The following is a 23,092-nucleotide window of genomic DNA, read 5'->3' as shown; positions in this document are numbered from 1 at the left end:
GCAACCACGGAATATAGTGATCACTTTTCAATAATGTGTAGTAATAAAATGACTGTTTTGTAAAATGAAAAGCCTATCTGTTCCCACCTCGTTTATTTCGGTACGTCCCTGAGCTCTGTAAAGAAGCCCATCAGGATTAAAGATGAGTTTCAGCTACATGTGCTGGTTTAAGCTTGTCACATTAAGTAGACAGTGATGGATGATGTTTTAAGCTCGGGTGTTGTGTTATGACGTCTAAGATTGATGGTCTGACTCAGTTTCTTATGGAGCGATGTAGTACAGTGTATATATTGTGGTCAGATTGTTTAGGGGCCTCCCGTTTGTCTTCACCGACACTTATGGACACCAGATGTGCATCATTCATCTCACGTATGTCTGTCTGTTGTATGACTGTGATTTTCTGCTCAAAGTGCTCCCTTCTGTTTCCACAGTAGTTATTAACATATTTAGATGCCATGAAATCGCTGACTAAGTGATATATTAACACCACAATGACACAGGATCTGTGTAATCAATGCCTATTTGATACTTTCAAAGTAAAATTAGTGTCCAGTCAGTTTTGGTCCACTGACAAGCAGCTAATGCTATGTTTGGACGTTTGGCCCCTTGCTGTCCATGTCCTTGTTTATGTGATGTAAATTTGGGCAACTCAGCCTGCAGTGTGAGTGTGCCCATATGTGTGTGTATATTCAAGACTAATCGTGGACTGTGATGTAAATGTCTAAGCATTCAAGCAGGTATTTCAGTGTGCTGCAAACGATTTCCTCTCTTTTTCTAACAGAACAGAACAGTTTGATTGTTGCTGAGTGACTTTCTTTCAGGCTCTATTTGAAGACCAAACGGTTGAAAGAATATTGAACTCAGTTTTCTGTATTCTTTGTGTGTGTTTTGCAGAAACTGGGCAGTAGCATGCAGTGTGAGGAAGGCACAGAATGGCTGCTAGAGCTGCTGATGGAGGTGCAGTTGCAGCAGTACTTCCTACGGATACGAGATGACCTTAACGTCACCCGGCTGTCGCACTTTGACTACGTCAAGAATGAAGACCTGGAGAAGATTGGCATGGGTCGACCTGGTGAGAAACTGTGTGTGTGTGTGTGTGTGTGTGTGTGTGTGTGTGTGTGTGTGTATTTGTTGTTAGGTGTTGTTATACTAAAGAGAAAGTTTGTTTTTTTCGGACCTAATTGTATTGCAGAGTTTTGCACAGTGGCGACAGGATCTTTGCTCTCAAACCACAAAAAAATGTGATGGCACAACAGTCTCCTTCAGTACATTATTCTATGCTTTCTTTTTCACATTGGCTAGTCATCCTGTTTAATTTGTCTTCTGATTAAATCGGAACCGTTGAAACAAGTTGTAGGAAGCCTCTGCAAGTAATTGGTTGCTGGCAGACAGCTGCAATAAAATGGTTAATCAGCAGTAGTGTGCACTGCAGAGCCGATGCGCTGCTGGTTCTGTCGGCCTGAATAGAATATAATGTCTATAGCCTTACTGTTGTGTACAGCATTTATAGACTGAGCTGAGTAGTGATGCGCGGGTCGACCTGTAACCCGCGGGACCCGCAAATGGACCTGGAGGTTCAGGCAGCAGTGATCGTCTGTTAAATCGGTCTGTAAATGATATTTTGACATTGGCTATTACTGTCATGGCACCCGAAGGTACTGATGTGTTGAGCAGGTGACAGTCCGTGGCCGTTTTCAAAACACACTTGTGTCACGCACTCCAAAAGAAACTTGTTGAAACTTTAAACAATAATTTATTGTACAAAACGGGGGAAACAAACGTTCACAAAAATGTAACATAATTCATATTAAATTCAAAAGATAACGAAAAAACAGCTACAAGTTAGAGGGAATAGTGATAAAGTGGTAAAACTTGGCATTGATCCACAGCCTCAGACGGATGCGCTTAAGCGTGCCGTGCGCACAAGCTCCGCTGGTAGGCTATACTATATTTTCACATTTTTAACAATGCAGTTTAAAAGTTTTGATTTTTATTGATAACCTACATTTACCAACAACAAAAAGACTACATTTAGCACCAAAAAAATATGTAAAAAAAAAAAAAAAAGTAAATAAAAAAATGAATATCAAATACCAAATTTTCATAACCAATACCTACCCATAGAAACGAATATTCGAATGTCCGAATATTTGGGTACAGCCCTACTGAGTATGTTGTGATATTGTCCATGATTCAAGGCCTTAAAAGACCCTCACATTTTCTTTTTCTTTCTGCATATTGCCTGTTTATTTTTTAGCCAAACTAGCATCATGGCTCCAGCGATGGCAGGGTCACACAAACTATTTGACTGGACTCTGATGATCATCCCTTGAACAGGAGCCGTACACATGCCGCGTTTTTTGCACCCCCACATTCGTGTTTTCAATGTAGACGCATGGCAGGCGTGCTCAAACGCCAGAATGATGCCCTTGTGGTGCGCACATGTTCCTGAGCAACTGTTTTTCAGGGCTCAATGGCTGCACCCTGAGATAAACAGAGTTCAACTTTTGGAATGCAGCAGCACACACGAGGTGGCTGGAGCCTATCCCATTTGACATTGGGCGAGAGGCAGGGTACACCCTGGACAGGTCGCCAGACTAGAGTCACCAATTAACCTGCATGTCTTAGGACTGTGGGAGGAAGCTGGAGTATGTGGAGAAAACCTGACACAGGAAGAACATGCAAACTCCACACAGAAGAGCTCTCCTACCTTGGGGTTCGAACCAGGAACCCTCTTGCTGTGCTATGCTAACCACTGCATCACCGTGTCGCCATTGGTGTATGAATGTGTGTGTCAGCGGGTGAATGAGAGGCATATTGTAAAGCGCTTATCTCTAAAAATGCATCTCCTCCTCTCTTTTTTAGATGTCTTCAAGTATATTTCCAGAGTAGTGTACTCTCTGTCTCATATGTGTCAATGTCACTGACTAATTATACACTTCAGACAAATTAATGAGTAGTGTCCTATCCAATTTTCTCTGTGCTTTTGTACGACTATATAAGGGGATATTCTGCGTCTATATATAGCCTGAAGTGTTACTTTTGTCTGCAGTAATGGCAGTGTGTCATTTGGCTCACTGTCAGCATCGCTGGAGCAAATCCTCCATGGCTAACAACCCTAATATCATTTAAAAACCACAACTGGTAATTAGGCACAATGGGAAGGGACACTTGAGTGCCAAGTCTTTTGTGTGTGTGTGTGTGTGTGTGTGTGTGTGTGTGTGTGTGTGTGTGTGTGTGAAGAGGATGGCAGCAGTAATGTTCTAAATCCAGTTACTGAGGCCCTCAGGGTATCGCTACCGAGCCGCTTAAGACTAATTACACCCACTTCTCCTGATTATATATTCCTCACATCTTTTCCTCCTCTCATCTCACTGTTCTCTGAGCTCTCCATCTTTTCGTTCTTGAATCTGCTTTATCTCCAATCTCTTCTCACATATAGTATGTGTGTGTCCTCCATCTTTTCTACCCCCTTTATCATCCACTCTTTTTTTTTCTTTATCCTCAGCTCTGAGTTCTCTTTTAATCATGGGAGACAATCTTGAAAGTCAATATAGTTTACCTTCTGTAACTCAAATCTTAACTGATCCTGTGGTTCTTACAGACAAGTTGCAATCTGTTTTGTGTCTGCCGCTGACCATCCGTGTGTTTCTCTTTGTCTTGTCTCCTTCTCTTTGTCATAAAGGACAGAGACGACTGTGGGAGGCCGTGAAAAGGAGGAAAGCCATGTGCAAGCGCAAGTCCTGGATGAGCAAGGTGACAGACATAGACAGACACAACACACACAAACACACACACCCAAGTCATTTATTATGGTCGGTGGTATGCTTGACATTATGTCGCCGTGGTGGCGTCTGTCTGTCTGTGTGTCTGTTACGGTGTGGACAGAATCTCACAGAAACTTAACACCTCGACCACAGTTTCCCCTATACGGATGTTAGAATTAAATTTTGCAGCACCTTGCCAAATTAATTTTGTGTCATCTCTTTTTTTATGTAAAGACAAGTACATTAATATAGGCAAGGCGAGATTATTCGGGTAGCACATTACACTCTGAGGATTATTAAGTGCAGTGTCCTGGTTGTTTACAAGGCATGAACAGTTACACATGTGACAGGTCAACTTCAGTTATTTCAAATGTCCTTGTCAGCAGTCAAGATTTTAGAATGACCATTTGTATATTAATTATTCGCCCTGTGCTTTGTTGAATTCATGCAGAAAAATGTGTTTGTTGCTATGCCTCCATGATGAACAAAGAAAAACAGAAAATTCTTGATGAATTTAAGTCACAGGGGTCTGTGTGATACAACAGTAAAACTATATTAAAACATCTGTTTACAAACTCTCACACAACTCATGCAGTATAATCCAGGTTTCATCTATCCAGTCGTGTGCTCAGTACTTCCCAAAGAGACAGTCTTTTCTGATGGGCAACTGTGTGGAAAGTAAAACTTATCTATGCTCTCTTCAAAGCCAGACTCCATTGACAAAAACAGTAATATTACCTCCCTGAACACTAGAGCTGCTGGTCTAACGCTACCTAAATCAGTTTGTTTGTCTTATTGTATGACTGCTGTATCCAAATTAACCCTTTGAAACACAAAAGTTACACAAAAACACAAACACATTAACTAATGGAGGCAGCAGTAGCCCAACAGCACATGTGTTCAGTGAAGTAGAATAACTGCTTATGTAAATGAAGTCTGGCATTAAAGAGAGTAAAGTTAAGTTCTCTGTCAGAGAGATCTGTCTGTTTGGGAAGTACTGAGCATACAGCTAGATAAATGAGACTTTGATTAAACTGCTCAAGTTGTGTGAGAGTTTGTAGTTTAGCTGTTGTTAGACATGGCCGCCTTGTACTCCAATTCATCAAAAATTTTCTCAGTTTTTAGATTCTTCATTCACCGTGGAGGCTTTCAAGAAATTCCCTCCTGAATTCAACATAACACAGGGTGGTTAACTGATATGCAAATGGTCATTTGGCAGGTGAAGTATTGCTGTAAGAGCGTTGACAAAACATTTTATTGATGTAGATATTTTTATCATAAATTCCTGGCGCAGAAGGCGGCAGCCACCTCCAACGTCTTGTTTCAAACAGGGAAGGTGACATAAAAGAGAAGTTATTTCTGTAATACAATTCAATACAATCGACAAATGTTAATAAATAATTATGTTAAGTATTTACTATTAACAAAAAGGACTTCTTTCTGTAACTTAAAGCAGCGACTTTGCACATAGGTAAATGATATGTGTGTCAGAATCATGTGCATGGCTGCAGAGAGTGCAAGTCTCAAGTCTACAGCTTTGGTGAGTGGTCACATAGCGCTAACACGATGTCAAGGTGTTGCTTCTGTGTGTGAACCTGTTTGGGCTGTTTATTCTGTTGCTGCTGTCGACCATACTGTATGTGTGTAAAGATTTATGATGATTATGGAGGAGGCCATTTCCTGATCGGTTGTATTACTTATTTTTAAAAGAGAAACACATCTGGAATGTTCCGTACAGATACATATATATCTATAGGGAGAACCCCCCCCAGAGAAAAAGACAGCTTGACCCTTCACATGAGGATGAGCACGTCCACATTCACACACACACACACACACACACACACACACACACACACACACACACACACGAGTCCGGTCACAAGAGTTGGTGACACACAGATTCATAGCGTGCTGCATTCACAGACATGTTGCCTCATGAAGCATGAAGTTTCTCCCTTAAATAGACAGAACCCATGTGAGCATGTCAGCAAACCTTCATCAAAATATCTGTTTACAAACTCTCACACAATTCACACACTTAATGCAGTGTGGTAGCGACAATACTCATAACAGTGGACAGCGACCAAGGCAGCTCTGTAACATCAGAAAGTAAAAAAACACCTCTCTGAGGTGAAAAAGTTGATCATGACTCTGCTGCCTGATGTGAAATTTAGGAAACACAACATGAAATATTGGAGAAGGAGTACCATTAGTGACAACATGGCATCTGCAGTGATGTGGGCACTGCGCCGGACTATCGTGATGAAGAGGGAGCTGAGCCGGCAGGCAAAGCTTTCGATTTCTTGGCCCATCTACATCCCAACCCTCACCTATGGTCATGAACTTTGAGTAATGACTGAAAGAATGACATCGTGGATACAAGCGGCTGAAATGAGTTTCCTCTGTGGGGTGGCTGGGCTCAGCCTTAGAGATAGGGTAAGGAAATCGGGCATCCAGAGGGAGCTCAGAGTAGAGCTCTGCTCCTTCATGTCGAAAGGGGTCAGTTGAGGTGGTTTGGGCATCTGATCTGGATTCCTCCTGGGCACCTCTCATTAGAGGTGTTTCAAGCACGTCCCACTAGTAGGAGGCTCCGGGGCAGACCCAGAACACGCTGGAGGGATTGTATATCTCATCTGGCCTGGGACAGCATCAGGGTCCCCCAGGAGGAGCTGGAAAGCATCGCTGAGGAGAGGTATGTTTGGGGTGCTTTGCTTGGCCTGTTGCCCCTGCGATCCAGCCGTGGATAAGCGGATGAAAATGGAACGGGTACTATGACAGATGGAGGACATAATAAGGCATTTTGTCAGCCATGCCAGTAGCGTGGCTCCAGAGATGATGGTCGGTCACTCCACCTCTTTCATCCTCTCTGAAATATCTCAAAAACCATTTGGATGGCTGCCATGAAAGCCACAAATTAACATTATACCTGCTAAACACCAGCTTCTTAGCATGTTAATGATAGCATTTAGCTAATATAAGCATCATCTGGCGACGAAGATGCCTGTTGACATAAAGTAACGTTACTTCTCCAGACGTGATGAAACCCAAAACTCCAGAGGTTCATCATGCTTACAGATGGTGGTGGTGCTGAGGTTGGCAGGGGTTACCGTAGTTATGCGTCTTCAACCAGTAAGGAAGCTCCCAGGAAGTGACGAGGTACTTACAGTTCAGTGTATCGGAAAAGATACACACTACTGCTGAAGGCTACCTCATACACAAGCTGGTACAATACATGATGATACACCTACATGCACACACAAAGCTCAGAGAAACGAAGTGTGTGAAGGAATACTCTGTAGTGTGTGTATGTGTTTGCTGTTCTCAGTGGAAGTCGTGGTGCCCAGAGGACGCTGCTCGCCTTCTATAATTACACCTGTCTGTTTCCGCCTCTGGCACCATCCTCACTCAGCTAGAGTAATCTGCTTCCTCAGCCCCCTGTGTGTGTGTGTGTGTGTGTGTGTGTGTGTGTGTGTGTGTGTGTGTGTGTGTGCGCTCTGCCATACTCAGAATCTTTTGAATGTCGAGCCTCCTATTTGAAACCCACTTACCACACAGTGCCCGCAGAGATGTGGTGTTTTTAAAAAGGTCTGCAGCATTATGTCATGTCTGGTCCGGTGTGAATGTGAAACCACACACCGCTTGCTACTGTTTATATCTGGCCAGTCAAATATGTTTGGCACCGGAGATTCATTGACACCTCTTTTTCACTGACGGGACCGTTTTCTGAGCGGTGACCTTTGTTTACCCGCCAGTAATGAGCTCACATTGATCTCATTCACTTTCTTAGAATGACATCGACATTAATTAATGCTGTAGATCCAAGATGGCTCTGTCTGTGAGAGAGACATGTCTGTGTGACATGTTAAATGGTAGCTGCTGAATGAAGTTTTAGTATCTGTCATATTTTATGATGTTGTTGTGGACCAAGCAGTCAAAGCACAAAGAACACGAGTTTAAAGTTTAAAAAAAAAGGTGGGTTTATATTCTCAAAAATACATTTTACAAAGCAGTTGACTGAAAGTAACAGAATTAGAGTTACAGGACCCTTAAAACAAAATATAACTGTAACTGAAAAATAAGACTAATAAAACTATACGTCAACTCAACAAAGAGACTTAACAGAATGAGACACTGGGGCATCATATAAACTGGCTGATCAGACCAAATAACATAGACAGTAACTAAAGCTGACACAAAGAAACACTTAATCCCCTCCCATGATGTCACGTCTCTTGGTTTGGTCCATGGGAATACCTTCTGTATAAAACCAGGCTCCGCCCTCAGCCCCAGCTTTTGCCCAAACTCCAACCAGGAAGTGACTTCAGGTAACTCAAAGTTTAGCCACATCTTTATTTGAAAGTGTGCAGAAAAAAATATGTTTAAACGAATAGTTTGGATCTTTTGAAGTCGTATTCTATGAGGTACTTATCCATAGTCAGCGTATTACCAACAGTAGATGTCAGTCGGCACGCCCTTAGTTTGGAGAAGCTGATAGAGGTGCTGACATGGAAGCTAATGCTGCATTCGTTTTGTACTCGGAGGTCAGAAGTCGGAAGTGGGAATGACGTCACCTCCGAGCTGACAACAGTTTTTGCATTCTAGTTGAGATGGTGGACAAGTCAGAAAAAAACATAGACGCCCGCAAGAAAGCCTTTGTTGCCCTTGCACTTTCGGAGTATAGACAGCTTCAAAACCATCATGCACTCCAACTGATGAAAGCCGCAGATGAGGCTGACCTAATAAACAAATAAGATAAAATTGCTATAAACAGTACATTAGCAGAGTGTTTACTCACTATGTATGTGACTGGCAGCCATCTTGAATTCGTAAGTCGGGGTTGATGTGGTTGCTTGGAGTTTCCGAGTTGGAAATCCGATCTCAAGGTGCGTTGGAGTTTAAACTTCCGACTGGGAACTGGGAATTTCCGACCTCCGAGTACAAAATGAATGCAGCATAAGCAATGTACTGCTGTAGACGGGGCAGCATGTTTTAGCCAAGAAAAAACAAATCTATCTATATCAGTTCAAATGTACATTATATTGAAAGTATTTTCATTGCTTTACCTTGCTGCAGACAGCCCTTTCAGATAGGGAAGCTTTTTTCTCCATCTACGCTCTCGTCAAAGCCAGACTCCATTGACAGAAAGAGTCATTTTAACTCGCTGAACACAGGAGCTGCTTTTCTACTGCTTCCTCAGTCTCTCACTTAATTGTGCTATTGTGTGACTTTGGTGAACCTGAACTAACTCTTTTAGATGCCAAAGTCGCACAATAACACAGACAAACTATCTGATTGTGGCAGCGACAGACCAGCAGCTCCTGTGTTCAGCAATGTTGAATCACTGTTTTTCTCAATGGAGTCTGGCTTTGAAGAGGGTGATAATGTCTCCCGTTTCCTATCGGGAATCGCTGTCTGACAGTAAGGTTAGTAGTGAAAATAGTGGAAATGTAGTGTACACTTGATACGATACATGTGGCTGAAATATGTTTAGCTGCTGCCCCTATCCACAACAGTGCATTGCTTTGCTTCTGTGTCAGACTCCAGTCTGCTTCTCCAAACTAAGTGATGTGCCAACTGACATCTACTGTAGGTAACACACTGACTAAGGAACTTAACTAAGGATAAGTGCATCATACAATCTGACTTAAAAAGATCCGGGAGTGCAGCATTCAAGTGTTTATTTTAGAATCTGAATGTTACCGTTATGAATGAAGCTTCGAACTCATTTCCCCTGGTGTCTGACATCAGCACCAGTTTCTGTGCATTCCTATTTTGGTAAACAGTCTTATTTAGGGCCTCTAAACAAAGGTTTCCCTTAATGGCTCTGCACAGCACACACATTGTACCGGTTCAAATTTAGAGGAATGGAAAGCTCACACACACACACACACACACACACAGATACATTCAGGTCGCTTAATCTAATAGTGCTTCCTAATGAGCGCTTCTGAACAGCGAAGTCATTCCTGCTGTGTTGTCAGCGCCAGCGTCAAGAGGCAGGAAATGTCTCTCTCCTCTAGTGATAAGAGTGTGTATGTGTGAGTGAGTGTGTGTGTGTGTGTGTGTGTGTGTGTGTTTCGATACTTATACATGGCTGCTTTCTAACATTGGTTTTGTGTTGAAAACATCCCACCATATGTGATGTGCATACATTGTTTAACACATATACAGATATTATATTAGTGTGCACACCAGAGCTTGTGCCTGTACTGTAGTTTTCTGTGTGTGTGTGTGTGTGTGTGTTTGCGTGTGTGTGTGTTGAGGGTCTTCAGGTCCAGATAACATTACAATACTGTTAGACGGCGGTGATTCCAATCCTCTGACTATAACTTGACTCTGCTTTCCAACCACTCTCTCCTCACACCACACAGCCCACATGCGCAACACATGGCGAGACGTGCATTTATAACAGGAAATGAGGAAGACGTTTGGATGACGAGGCTCACTGTTTCTGCTGAATAATGAAGTATGCTTCTTCTTTGAAGCTTCTGCACCTACAGTGGATTTAGTAGCTATGAAGGCATGTAGAGGAACTTGTCTTAAGCTGGCATGGACTTTCATAAAAATTATAGCCACACACGGAGGCTACATTCAGACTGTAACAGATTTTATTGGTCTGCTCGTGCTGCTTTAAATTTTCTCTTACCTGAGTCTGGTGGCAGTGGTGCTGGTTGGCAGTGTAGATTACAGGCGCAAGTTCTTAATGCAAAGTCATTTCTAGTTTTTTGCTGTCATTAGATGTGTCGTGCCCCCCCCTCAATCTTGTTATTATGCACATTTTTAATTTGCGCTTAAAAAACTTGAGTGGAAACACCAAAAACTGGGAAAAAAAAAAAAAAAAAAAAAAACCTCTTGGGGCGCCCAGTAGCTCAGTGGTTACAGCGAGCGTCCCATGTACAAAGGCATTGTCCATGCAAAGAGAACAACAGACAGTGAAAACATAAACCATAATCACAGCCTGATAAGACATGATACTATCAAACAGTGTTGCTGCAGGCCTACGGCAGTGGGTGACTGGGTCAAACCTCTGTGTGGGTGAGGAGAGTATGGGGAGAGCTGACGTGGGTGAAAGAGATGTAGAGTGGAAAAAAGGTAGTTTTCCTCAAGGCTGACAGAGATGGAAAAGATCAAGAGATAGAGTTCATAATTGATTCTCCACCCACAGCCCAGAGTCTCCTGAGTGAGAAGTGACCAGGCAGACAGCTCAGTGACTAATAAAGGTGGAGGACTGAACACAAATGTGGTTCATGAGAGATTTTATAACCTGTCAGACAGTTGTAGACACTTTGTTTATCTCATAATAGGGTTCATATTGTTGTTTATAAGCAGGTTAATTCATCTTTTTTTATTAGTTTTATGCATGTGTACAGCAAAGCCTGGTTTTGTCACTTCTAGATAATGAATCTGAAAATAAATGGGTGTGTAGTTGTATTAAATAGTCTAAATGATAGATGACTTAGCAAATCTAAGCAGCTAGGGCTGCACGATAACTATCGGGCCGATAACAGGAAATTATTACGTCATTCTGATAAGTCCGATATCATAACGAATAGCCCTGATAACATATATAATTTTGTCAGCACGGCAGTGCCCCGCTCCCACTATGAGACCTGAATGGCCTGCAGTGAATGCTGCGTTCAAGTGACGTCGGCATAATCAGAAAAACTCTTTCTGACTGGGAAAATTCAAGAATACCCCCTCATGTCGGAAAACAACTCGTTAACTCGGTCATAATTTCACACAGACGCGCACACTCTCTCTCTTTCACATGCGCACACACACACACACACACACACACACACACACACACACACACACACACACAGATGCGCACACTCTCTCTCACACTTTGCACGGTATACTGGTACCAACAGTAGACCGCGGCACTAAAACTCCACAGTACATATCAGTGTTTTGTGTCGCCGCTGCTAAATTATTGCCGCCGCCGCTGCTCCTTCAAAACATTTTTGCAAATGCACCACCACTCTGAGACATCTGTGCACTTGCACAGCGCAGCAGCCAGTATAGTGAGGAGAGCAGCGATGAGGGGAGTGGGGAGTGGGGAAAGGCTCCTATTTAGGGATGCACCGAATATATTCGGCCGAATATTGCAAAAAAACACACATTCAGTATTCGGTGGAATAAGTGAAAAGCAAGGCTGAATAATAGCGGCGTGTTTTGATAACGCAATCAAACAGCGTGCGGTGACGGACGGAGTAAAATGTCAGTAGTGTTGCGATAAACAGTAATGGCGAATCCCGCCGGTTGTGGGTTGAACGGGGGTCACAGACACGGACAGGAATACGTATTCCTGTCAGATACGGCGGCGCATTATAACGGCTTACTGGCGAAGAAGTCCGGCTCCAGGTGAATAGCTTGTTGTCATGACTGCCCAAAAGTACCTGAACAGCTAAGCCATGGCGGCACACAGTATGTGGCCTATCAGAGGAGAAACTTTAGGGACTGTTCGTTACTTATGAAGGGACTGTCAGGGGAGGAGGGTGGCTGGTTGATTTTTATTTTATTTATTTATTTTATTTTGATCCCCCCTATGTTAATCACTTATTGATGCTGTTTTTGAAGTATGAATAAGTCAGTAAGTAATTTATTCCTTTGAAATATCATTGATGTATTATAGAAAAGTGATTTATCTTTTTATAAATGACAAAAGGCACATCTGCCTCATTTTTGCTGTGGTATAGTGATACTGTCACTGGTATCGTACCGTGGGTCCCAATTTTGGTACCGTGACAACACTATCTCAAACACACAGACTCTGCGTCTCTGTCTCTGTCTCTGTCTCTTAATATGAGATAAAAGAACAACTGAACCCCATTTACCTTAGTGAAAAGGTATTCATTTGAATGGAACCATAAGCCAAAATTCTTTAAACTTATTTTTTTGTTACTATGGAATGCACTTTTTCAGTTTGTTTACACAGACAAGTCTAACTTGTTCAGTGCAATAATTTTCTATATAGATTTAATTTTTTGAACTTCTGGAATGAACTTTTTCAGTTTGTAATCCCGATGCATGTATTTGCATCAGTTCAAGGGGCCTTTATTTTTATATCAGTAAGTAAGTAATGCACCTTATTTAAATTGATGTTCATTTGAGATATCAAATAGTTTTTTTGTTTGATATCTTTTCGAAAATGTTTGAGATGCTTGCCAATAGTTTTTCATTGAAAAAAATAAATATCTCTTCATTTAAAGAGTCAAAACTGTTTTGGTTTTGTTCATAGTATTGATGTCATGATCTTATATATATATGTATATATGTGTGTGTATATATATATATATATATATATATATATATATATATATATATATATATATATATATATATATATGTAATGTATATGTGTGTGTGTTATCGGCCTTTAGGAGCTGAAAGTCATCGGTTATTGGTATCGGTTTAAAAGAAAAGTTATCGTGCATCCCTAATTGAAGCGTATTTACTTGTACTTGTCTTTTGTCTTTTACTTGTACTTTTTTCTCTACATTATTTGACCTCCCCCAACTTTTTTACCACATTATTTCTCCTACACACACACACTCTTTATGCTAACCTCACTCTACAGCCAGCTTTATTCGTTCTTTCTCTTCTTCTGTTCCTCTCCAGGTGTTCAGTGGTAAGCGTCCAGACGGAGGAGACTTCCCCCAGCAGGGTCAGCCGGCCTCCTCCTTTCGTAAGCTGTCTCCCACACCTCCACTGGGCCTCGGGGAGGGCGTCCTGGCCACACAGCCTGGTGGTGGCGCTCCTCTTGACGGGCAGCAGCAGGCTCTGACCTGCCTCATCCCAGAGAAGGACCTGACGCTGTTTGAGAAGCTGGGCGACGGCTCCTTTGGTGTAGTGAAGAGAGGAGAGTGGCTGACACCTTCAGGGAAAGTGGTGAGGAGACCTGCACTTTACATTTATTTAGTTGTATAAAACGTTGGAGTTATTTGTCAAAGAAAGAAGTGGAGCATGTGCACACTACTAAAGTTGTTTGTTTTGCATTAAACATGCAGCTTGTTTCCATTTTGTGCTGATGTAGGAATAAATCAAAGCAGGTGCATGAATCTGTGTACTCATACTGTCTTTACTTATATATAATTGCTCTTTTTTCTGGATATTTGGTTAAAATGTGTCTTAAAAGGCATTAAATTTAACTGTCTGATACCTGTAGACACCCTGTAATAATCCTATTAATTCCAAAAAACAGGGAGAATTTTTTTTTTTTTTTTTTCATTTTAAATAAATGCTTTACGCTTCTGTTGATAAAAAACTAAACTAAACCCTCTTCCCTTGTTTCCAGCTGAACGTAGCTGTGAAGTGTCTGAAGACAGACGTGCTCAGCCAGCCCGACGCTCTAGAGGACTTCATCTGTGAGGTCAATGCCATGCACTCCCTGGACCACCAGAACCTCATTCGCCTCTACGGTGTGGTGCTCACACACCCAATGAAGATGGTAGTGGACACACAGAAAAACGCACACACACAGGGAGGAATATATACACACACATCAGTCAGCCTGTACTCTCACTTAAACCCACACACACTTAACACAAACGCCCCTCTCTGGCACTCTTAGCCTGCCTCTTGAACTTAGTCTATTGAAATCAGGTCAAGTGTATTTATAGGTAACTTTCATAACCTGGACCCTTTTTCCCATGTTTTTGTGTCTAATGTTTTGCTCACATTGGGGGTGAATAAAACAATTAGCGCAAGTGAATTACATGTAAAGTCAATGTGAAGATGCAATTAGACGCGATGGATGCAACCCAAAGGACACGAAATATGCGAATTAAGCGGTGCGAATAAAGTGAGTAGTGCGATTTCGTGTCATGCGTTTATTCCCAGTTGAAAAATCTGAACTTCAGCGACCAATTCATGCTGCGATAGCCAACCGGTATTGAGATCCTTTGGGGATGTTTGACACCAAGGACTCACTGGCAGAAGTTCATTCATCAATTCAGCAATTTCATACTAGTATGACGTGAGTCAACACAAAATATGCTGGCATTCAAACTCTTGTGAGTAATGCAACATGAACATTCACTTCGCGTTTGGTGTGAACACAACATAAGCAACTAATGGGAACAACAATGTCTAAATGGGATTAGTATTGAGTGAGAGCGCTGCAGGTAGTGATGAAACAGGCTGCAGTGTAACATTAATAGGCAATGGTATACTGTCAACTTGCGTCCACTAAAAGTGTTTGTTTTTGCCACTGACAGGCTCAGATTGTTATTTTAAGTGTCTGATAACATTATGGAAAGGATCCCTGCAGAGATAGACCTTTTTGTTAAACCAGCTACAGCCCCGAAACCGCCATCGCCTACCAAACCTACCAAACTCCATTTAAGTAATTTTACCATCATTAAACACACTTCATTCAAAGTCACCAGAAGCAAAATAAAACTCACGAAAGTAATTCTGGTTCATCTTCCCACGGTTCCAGCAATCACCAGCTCTGGTTGGGTTGAAATAAACCCTTAATTCATCCAGTTAGATGTGAAAATATGCTGGCTCTATACACACTAAAATTTCCGTTGATTTAAATGGAGTCTGGTGGGTTTGATGATAGTGATTTTGGGGCTGTTTCTGGTTAAATAAAAATGATCCTACTCTGTAACAAAAATGTCTGTCTCTGTAGGGATCCTTTCCATAATGTTGTTGGACACTCAGAATAATATTCTGAGCCTGTCAGTGGCAAAAACAAGCAGTTTGAGTGGACCCAAATTGACAGTGCGAATATGCACTGAGTGGTTTCATTGCAGCCAGCTGCAGCGCTCTTGCTCAGCACTGGATCAATTTCAAAAACTGCTGTCTCCATTAGTCACTTAGACACAAAAACATAGGCAAATAGGGTCTAGGTTACCCTTTAGGGTCTTTGTCATGAGGGTAGACAGTGAACAAAGAGAGAATGAGACAGGAAGGGAGAGGAAGACTAAAATTAGGGCTGACATTTTAGCCCTGTTGTTTTCATGCTGTTACCTTCTAGTTATTTCCTCTGGCATAAGTTTAATGTATACTGCCTTTTTTTTTTAATCATGTTATGATTACCAACTGCCAACGTCTCTTTCTCTGCTTTAGTGTTTTCTGTTACATTCTTCTATATCATTCTTCCTCTTCCTGTCCTTCTGCTTTTTGCTGCCATACTCCTCTTTTCACCCACTCTATCTCCTCCTCCTCTCTCCGTGTCCTGAAGGTGACCGAGCTGGCTCCTCTGGGTTCTCTGCTGGAGCGTCTGCGATGTGTTCGTCCACAGGGCCCGGTGTTGATCCACACTCTGTGTCAGTATGCTGTACAGGTGGCCTGTGGCATGGCCTATCTGGAGCAGAGGAGGTTCATCCACAGGGACCTGGCAGCCAGGTAGGGGCACAAAACTTTTTAAGGTGGACTTTACACATTTCAGCAGCTGTGAAAAGGTCAAGACTTATTCTTTAAAGAGGGTGTATTCTCACAGTCTCTATAAAACCTGTTTTTCTTTCAGGGATTTTTTTTTTTTTTTTTACTGGTATGTTGAATTATTTATATTGCTTCTCCTTCTCCTCCACCCAAAAATTTACAGGCCATTACAGGGAGACTTGGCCCGCAAGTAAAATGAGTCACAGGTTGGCTGGCTGCACTGGGTGGTCTAAGTTTTTGGTCTTGCCCAAATTAGTCACTTTCACTTAACTGTTGACACGACGTAGATGCCTGAGAAAAATCTTAATGGCTGGTAAAAATGAGTCACTTTCACAGTTAAAGCTGTGGTTTTAAACACAGGACTTTTTGAAGATCTTAATTGTATTCCTGATACATCCCAGGTTTATTTGATGCCTTCAGTTAGAACCTGTCCTGAGTTTCAGGATCACATGGATTGTATTTTATGTGACTGGATCCCGTTCTGAACGGGAATTGACCATTAAAAAAATCTGTTTTCTTCATCTCCTAGGGTTGTAACCGTTCACCAAAACCATAATGGGATTTAAATTTCATATTTAAGGTCAAGTTCATTTTGATGATTCATTCTCCTCTCAACAAATGGTCAAATAAATAAGTCTTGATTAAAAAAACAAAACATATGTCCACAACAATTCTCTAACATTCTAACAAAGTTAATGCATTTATTTTTAGTGGATCCTATGCTACTGCTTGGATTTCTCGGTGTTCTAAAGTTTTCTTTCCTCATCTTCGTTGTTGCTGTTGTATTTGGGGGGCTTTGGGAGCGTCTGTGAGTGTATTTATGGCGTTAGTGGTACGCCACTTGAGTTAAAATCAACTGGCAGTCTCTTTAAATTGTGGTTATAAGGTTATACAATAGTGACAGCTACATCCCAAATTCCCCAAAAATTACTTTATACTGCAGTGCTAAAAAGGGTATGTGTAAGTCATACTGTACTGAATAAAAGACATGTATGTTTATGGGAAACTTCGGTACTTTTCATCTGATCTGTAGTGCCTCTGGAAGGCACTTCAGACAAACAGACTCAATCACAGCTTCTTCCCCACAGCAATAAGGATTTTGACCGAATTCAAATACACAGGATGAAGCTTTTTTTATGGGTGTAATTACTACACTTTATGTGCAATATTCACGGTCGTAATATGTGTAGTTTTTTACCCATTATACTTTCATCATTTATTGTCTGTTATTTATTAGTGTGAGGATTGGATGGTTGAATGTAAGGAGGACGTGGTTTTAACTGTCAGCACCTTTCAGGAGTAGCTCTCCTAATTTCATTGTGTTTTTTAATGATACAATGACAATTAAAGGTGTTTAGATTCTGATTATTTTCCGGGTCGAATGGCTGAGTGGCTACATTGCAGCCTGTTTCTCCGTTGCCGGCTGCAGCAGTCTCGCTCAGCACTCTACAAGAGTTACAGTAATATACCGTGATATGGTTTTGAAACAAATGCAACCGGATGAAGAATGTCACCTGCACATCTTCTTTCCTGCTTGCCTGTCTGTCAAACTTTATACATATACTTCCATTACAATAATTGTTTCAAGTTTTATTATATTAAAGCTCATGTTCAACCTTCAAGGCTGAACATGGTGATAATTGCGTAATACCTTGAAGCTGTGCTATTTTCTGAGACATTTATTGTACTGTGAAAATATACCATTGCAACCCCCCTATGCTGAACAAAGTTTAAAAACTGTTCTCTCCATTTGTCACTTGGGCACCAAAAAATGGGAACACAGGGTCCAGGTTGAGTTTATGAGTTTACAAATGTACATAAAACAGTAAAACATTTGACCCTCTCTCTTCAGGAACATCCTGCTGGCGTCGGCTCACAGAGTAAAGATCGGGGACTTTGGCCTGATGAGGGCGCTGCCCAACAACCACGAGCACTACGTCATGCAGGAGCATCGAAAGGTCCCCTTTGCATGGTGGGTGGACGTAGAGAGCAGAGCTGGACTTGCTGTACTATAGGGATACAAGTGGTTTTAGTGGTTAGGGTGTGAACGTGCTTTAATTTATTGCGGAAAGTTTCCACAGAGAGATGTGATCGGTCAGAGCTGCATTCCAGCCATGATGATCATTCTTGTAAAACAATGCTTGCTGTTTTGTTTTGGTGTCTATCCCAAATTTTGCTTCGGCCAAGCAGCCAGCAATCCATCTTCTTTGTACTGTTTTCATTCATGTACATGTGTGATTTTATTATAAGTTTAGAGAAACGGTGCACCTTTAAAAAATGCTTTTAATATTCAAGTTGAAGTTTGTTGTTCGTCCTGCTGCAGGTGCGCCCCGGAGAGCCTGAAGACCAGAACGTTCTCCCATGCTACAGACACGTGGATGTTTGGAGTCACTCTCTGGGAGATGTTCACACATGGCCAGGAGCCTTGGCTGGGCCTCAATGGGAGCCAGGTAAACACGCACAGCAAAGAAATATTGACATTTACAGTATGTATACAAAATGGTCTTGTAGCTAAAGTAACTGATTTATTCTTCGGTTGTCCTCTTTCAATTGTTTCTCCCTGGTCAAAAATAACCCTAGATCCTGCACAAGATCGATAAAGAAGGTGAACGCCTCCCAAAGCCTGAGGACTGTCCGCAGGATATCTATAATGTGGTGCTGCAGTGTTGGGCTCAGAAACCAGACGACAGACCCACCTTTGTCGCCCTGCGAGAGTTCCTGCTTGAGGTAGGAGAGCTGTTGTTTGAGCAGCCAAAGGTGTCTGTCCAGGGCGTTAAATATATTATAATTATAAGTTATAAATATAGTGTGCCAGGGCTGACGTCAAAAGCTGGTTTTAGTTTAGCATCGCACTGGTTCCCAGAAGAGAAAGTGAATCTGATTTTTGCATTGCGTTTTGGATTATGTCAGAAAATAAGCTCTGTGGCTAACACAAGTTTATGATACTTACAGGTTTTGTTCAGCGAGATAATCCTAACATATGAACACTTTGCGATTGCCAGAAGTAAAAACCTAACGTTAGGCTTTAACAGATTACATGACTACTCCACGGTCGCATGACTCTTGACCATCACCGCCACTAAGCTTTCAACTGATTTTGGCCACTTTATTTTAAAAACATTGTATAATGGGGAAATCAGACTGTTTAAGCTAAATAAGAAGCTGTAATGGCGGACTGCCAGCACTCTCACCTGTTGGGGATGATGACGTTTAATGTCCCTGACAGGATTTGTAGTCGTATTGAGCAGCTTGTTAGCAACCACCTTTTTTTCAACACGTAAAAGCTTCAAAATTCACAAGTAGGGTATTTACTGACGTGTTTTATGTCGTAGAACAAAACCTGAAACTCGCTTAAGCTTTTGTTAACCACAGACCTTATTTGAGGCATTTTACCAAAATCCCATTCAAAAAACGTATTGACTTTTAGACGAGAGAACCGGAAGTGCTAAAAGCGCTAACGGAGTTCCAGGTTTACTGGCACACTCTCTGTTATAAATATAAAGCAATACTGTATTCTGGTACAGTTTAAATTTGTGATATTGAGAATACATTTTTGTCTTTTAAAGGTCGTGTGTGTAAGATTTGGGATGATTTAGTGGCATCTAGTGGTGAGGACTGCAGATTGCAACCACTTCAAACTTCTGGTTAGAATTCCTTCAGTGTTCATTGTTCAGGAGGTTTTTACCATGAGCCAAATTATCCACAGATAATTCCAGACCAGGTGATTTACACTGGCAAAAACACTGAATAAAGCAGTTTCACATTTAAATAATCAGTGTTTTTCTGACATTGTTGTCGTGGAAGAGCTGCTAACTACAGTGACTGACGCAAAAATATGAGTGGTCCTATCTAGAGTTGGTTTGTCCGATCTGGGCTAATGTAGAAACATGGCAAGGCAACATGGCGATCTCTGTAGACGAGGACGAGGCTCATTCTAAGGAAAAGAAAACACAACAATTCTTATTCTCAGGTGATTAAACAGTTCAGAAAACATACATATTATATTATGTTCAATTTCTGCCAATATACCCATCTAAATGGTACACACTGGACCTTTAGATAACTTGAAGGGATTACTTCATTTGTTTTTGTTTCTTTTTTTGCTCTAAAATGTATATGAGGCATGGATTCCCCATAAACAGATTTTAAAAAGATGTGCAGCCATTTGTGTGTGCATAGTGTACGTTCCACACACCACTTGAGAGTGGCAGAGGAGACGTACGGCCAGGACGCTGTCAGAATTGCAAAGTCTGCTTGTAATCAACCAGGTTGCTCTCTGCATCTAAAGATGCTGTGGTTAACTGAAGCTGTGGAAATGAGGATAAATGAAAACTGGACTCTTTGGTCTCTGGTGAATCCATTTTTCATTAAACAATCAGTTGCAAGACAAAACATTTTTGTTTTGAGTGCTTGCAGATTCTTCTTCTCTAAAGACAGTAATAAGGTGATTCCCAAATGCAAGTGTTGACTAAATTTCCCAGAAAATTGGCTTTAGAATTAATATTTAGAATACATTATTTAACTTGAGTAATCAATTGGAATACATAACAAATTACATTTTAGGGCATGCAATCAGTAATCCCTTGTTTAATACATTTCAAAAGTCATCTTAACACCTTAAGGGAGAGAGCTCAGTATTTCCTCAGCAATCCATCATGGCATAAATGGACTTTTGGCTCCACCTAGTGGAGTTACTGCAAAGCAGAAGCTGAAACATTCCCTCATGTTGGAAGTGCATAAAGGAGATTGACAACCAGCTACAATACGACCTCATGAATCATAAATGTTTGCCACGTTAAAATTTACTGTGGTGTCTAATTTGTGTTTTTTGTGTGTCTTTGTTGGTGTGTGTTTATCAGACCATGCCCACAGACATGTGTGCTCTGCAGGACTTTGACGAACCCGACAAACTCCTGATCCAGGTCAATGATGTCATCACCATCATAGAGGGGAGGTGGGTGTTAACAAGTGCTTTAGACTTTGAAATAAGAGGCCCTCCTCCAAATCTGTACCAGCTAGCTGTATTACTCATAAACACTGCTTAAAGGAAAAATAAAATGCATCTCCATTCCATAAATAATAACAGCCTATTGGTCTTTTCCAACTACCCAGCTCATCAATGCTCACTAATCAAAATGTATTTATTGTCTATCAAGCTAAATGCACTACACTGTAAATATTAAAATGTTAAATGTCCAGCAGATTTATTCGTTGTGGTAAAGCCCCACAGATGACTCTCTATGTTTCATCCTCAGTATTTTCTGTGTCTTTCAGGGCAGAGAACTACTGGTGGCGAGGTCAAAACAAGCGGACCCTTAAGGTCGGACCTTTCCCCAGAAACGTGGTGACATCAGTAGCGGGTTTATCAGCTCATGACATCAGCCGGCCGCTGAAGAACAGCTTCATCCACACAGGACACGGAGACAGCAACCCTCATCGCTGCTGGGGCTTCCCTGACAGGATCGACGAGTAAGGACCAGTTTATTAACATTTAGTGTCATCTGAATTCAGCACCAAACTGCACCCACAGAGGTTTTTACATGATCCAAATGTCTTCATAAATATTTATCATAATTATGCCCCATGTTGGAAGTGAGGAGTTAAAAGTCTGAGTAGTTTTTCCTGAGTTGTAATGATAGACTCTCCCCAATAGGTGGCAGTGGCACAGTATTATAGACGTCTTACTGCAAACACCAAGGTTGAGTAGATTCACTGAATTGACTTTTACTGTAATTAAGTCTGTTCTCTCCTCCCTGCAGTTTGTACCTCGGTAATCCCATGGATCCTCCTGATGTCCTGAGTGTGGACCTCAGTAATGCTCGGCCCACGCAGCTACCAGGACGAGCTAGAAGTGAGTATAGGAGCTCCAAATAAATATTTAAACCACATCAGAATGATGACCATAATAAAGATCAGCAGTCTACTAAGATCATTTTGTATCTAGAGCCGAGCAGCACAGCAGCTAAATGCTACTTCGCCATGTTTAGTTCTTACAGTAGGTTTTACCAACATGTTTCTCTGCAGTGATCTGAGAGGTGTAGCAGGTGTTGACTGCTGAAACACATTTAATGGTTTATAAACAAGCAGCAGTGCTTTCAAGTCAATTTTGTAACTTATCAGAAGCCAGTGTAAGAACTTAAGTTTCAGAGTAATGTGGTCACTTCTTTTGGTTTTCATAAGAACTCCAGCAGCTGCGTTTTGTACGAGCTAAAGCTGTATGACTGTCTTTATAAGAAGGCCTGTGAATAGATCATTACAGCGGTCAACGCTGCAGGAAATAAAAGCCTGAACAAGTTTTTCTAAATCATGTTTTGACCTGAGGCCTCTGAGTTTGGCTTTGTCTTTTGAGAGTAAAAAGATTTCTAACAGTGTCCTTTGCTTCATGTTGTTTTATGTCAAAGGGTTGGAATGGCTGATCCACACTCGTTTAGCGTTTTGCTAATGAGCTAAAAGTCTTGGGCAGAGTTTGTGTGCTGACACTGAAACTACACTCTATAGGCCTCACTTTGAAATAATGTTGTCATGTCATACCAGAATTTGGTATGGGCATACAGACACACAGCGGGCAGTGTCAGTTTGTAACTTTGCCATCAACTAACATAATGTAAAGGGCGTAAATGAATAAGTGAATATCTAGACTTTTTTTTTTTTTAAATAAATGACATTTAAAAGAACAAATAAATACAAAACAAGTAGAAGACAAAATGCATCTAACAAGTGTAAGTGAACACACCATCCCTGAATGTCCAAAACGCAGCAGGGTATCTAGCGCGTCATACTAAAATATCTAGTCATGTAGCTCCTCTGACAAAGCGGTGGCATTTGATGAGTTGGGACGAGAACGTGTTGAATATCTATCAGAGTTGTTTAACCTCTGTATCTGTATCTGCAAATGTATTTGCTCTAAATACGCCTGTCGATCACTT

At 41.4% G+C, this 23,092-nt stretch overlaps 1 protein-coding gene across 6 annotated transcripts in view; it reads left to right on the top strand.

The window, feature by feature from the left end:
- Positions 1–23,092, top strand: part of tnk2b (tyrosine kinase, non-receptor, 2b) — a 101,596-nt gene that overhangs the window by 61,725 nt on the left and 16,779 nt on the right. For all 6 annotated transcript variants that reach the window (XM_049597255.1, XM_049597252.1, XM_049597257.1 and 3 more), the window contains 11 exons: positions 895–1,072; positions 3,686–3,756; positions 13,395–13,664; positions 14,071–14,223; positions 15,967–16,130; positions 18,019–18,138; positions 18,490–18,616; positions 18,747–18,893; positions 21,026–21,120; positions 21,441–21,635; positions 21,926–22,017. In XM_049597255.1, coding sequence (XP_049453212.1) covers positions 895–1,072; positions 3,686–3,756; positions 13,395–13,664; positions 14,071–14,223; positions 15,967–16,130; positions 18,019–18,138; positions 18,490–18,616; positions 18,747–18,893; positions 21,026–21,120; positions 21,441–21,635; positions 21,926–22,017 — 1,612 coding nt within the window. The remainder of the gene's footprint in view (positions 1–894; positions 1,073–3,685; positions 3,757–13,394; positions 13,665–14,070; positions 14,224–15,966; positions 16,131–18,018; positions 18,139–18,489; positions 18,617–18,746; positions 18,894–21,025; positions 21,121–21,440; positions 21,636–21,925; positions 22,018–23,092) is intronic.

Source organism: Epinephelus fuscoguttatus, linkage group LG15 (assembly GCF_011397635.1).
Source record: "Epinephelus fuscoguttatus linkage group LG15, E.fuscoguttatus.final_Chr_v1".
NCBI classification, from domain to species: domain Eukaryota; kingdom Metazoa; phylum Chordata; class Actinopteri; order Perciformes; family Serranidae; genus Epinephelus; species Epinephelus fuscoguttatus.
Note: the sequence above shows the minus strand (reverse complement) of the source record. Positions and strands in the feature narration are given on the sequence as shown.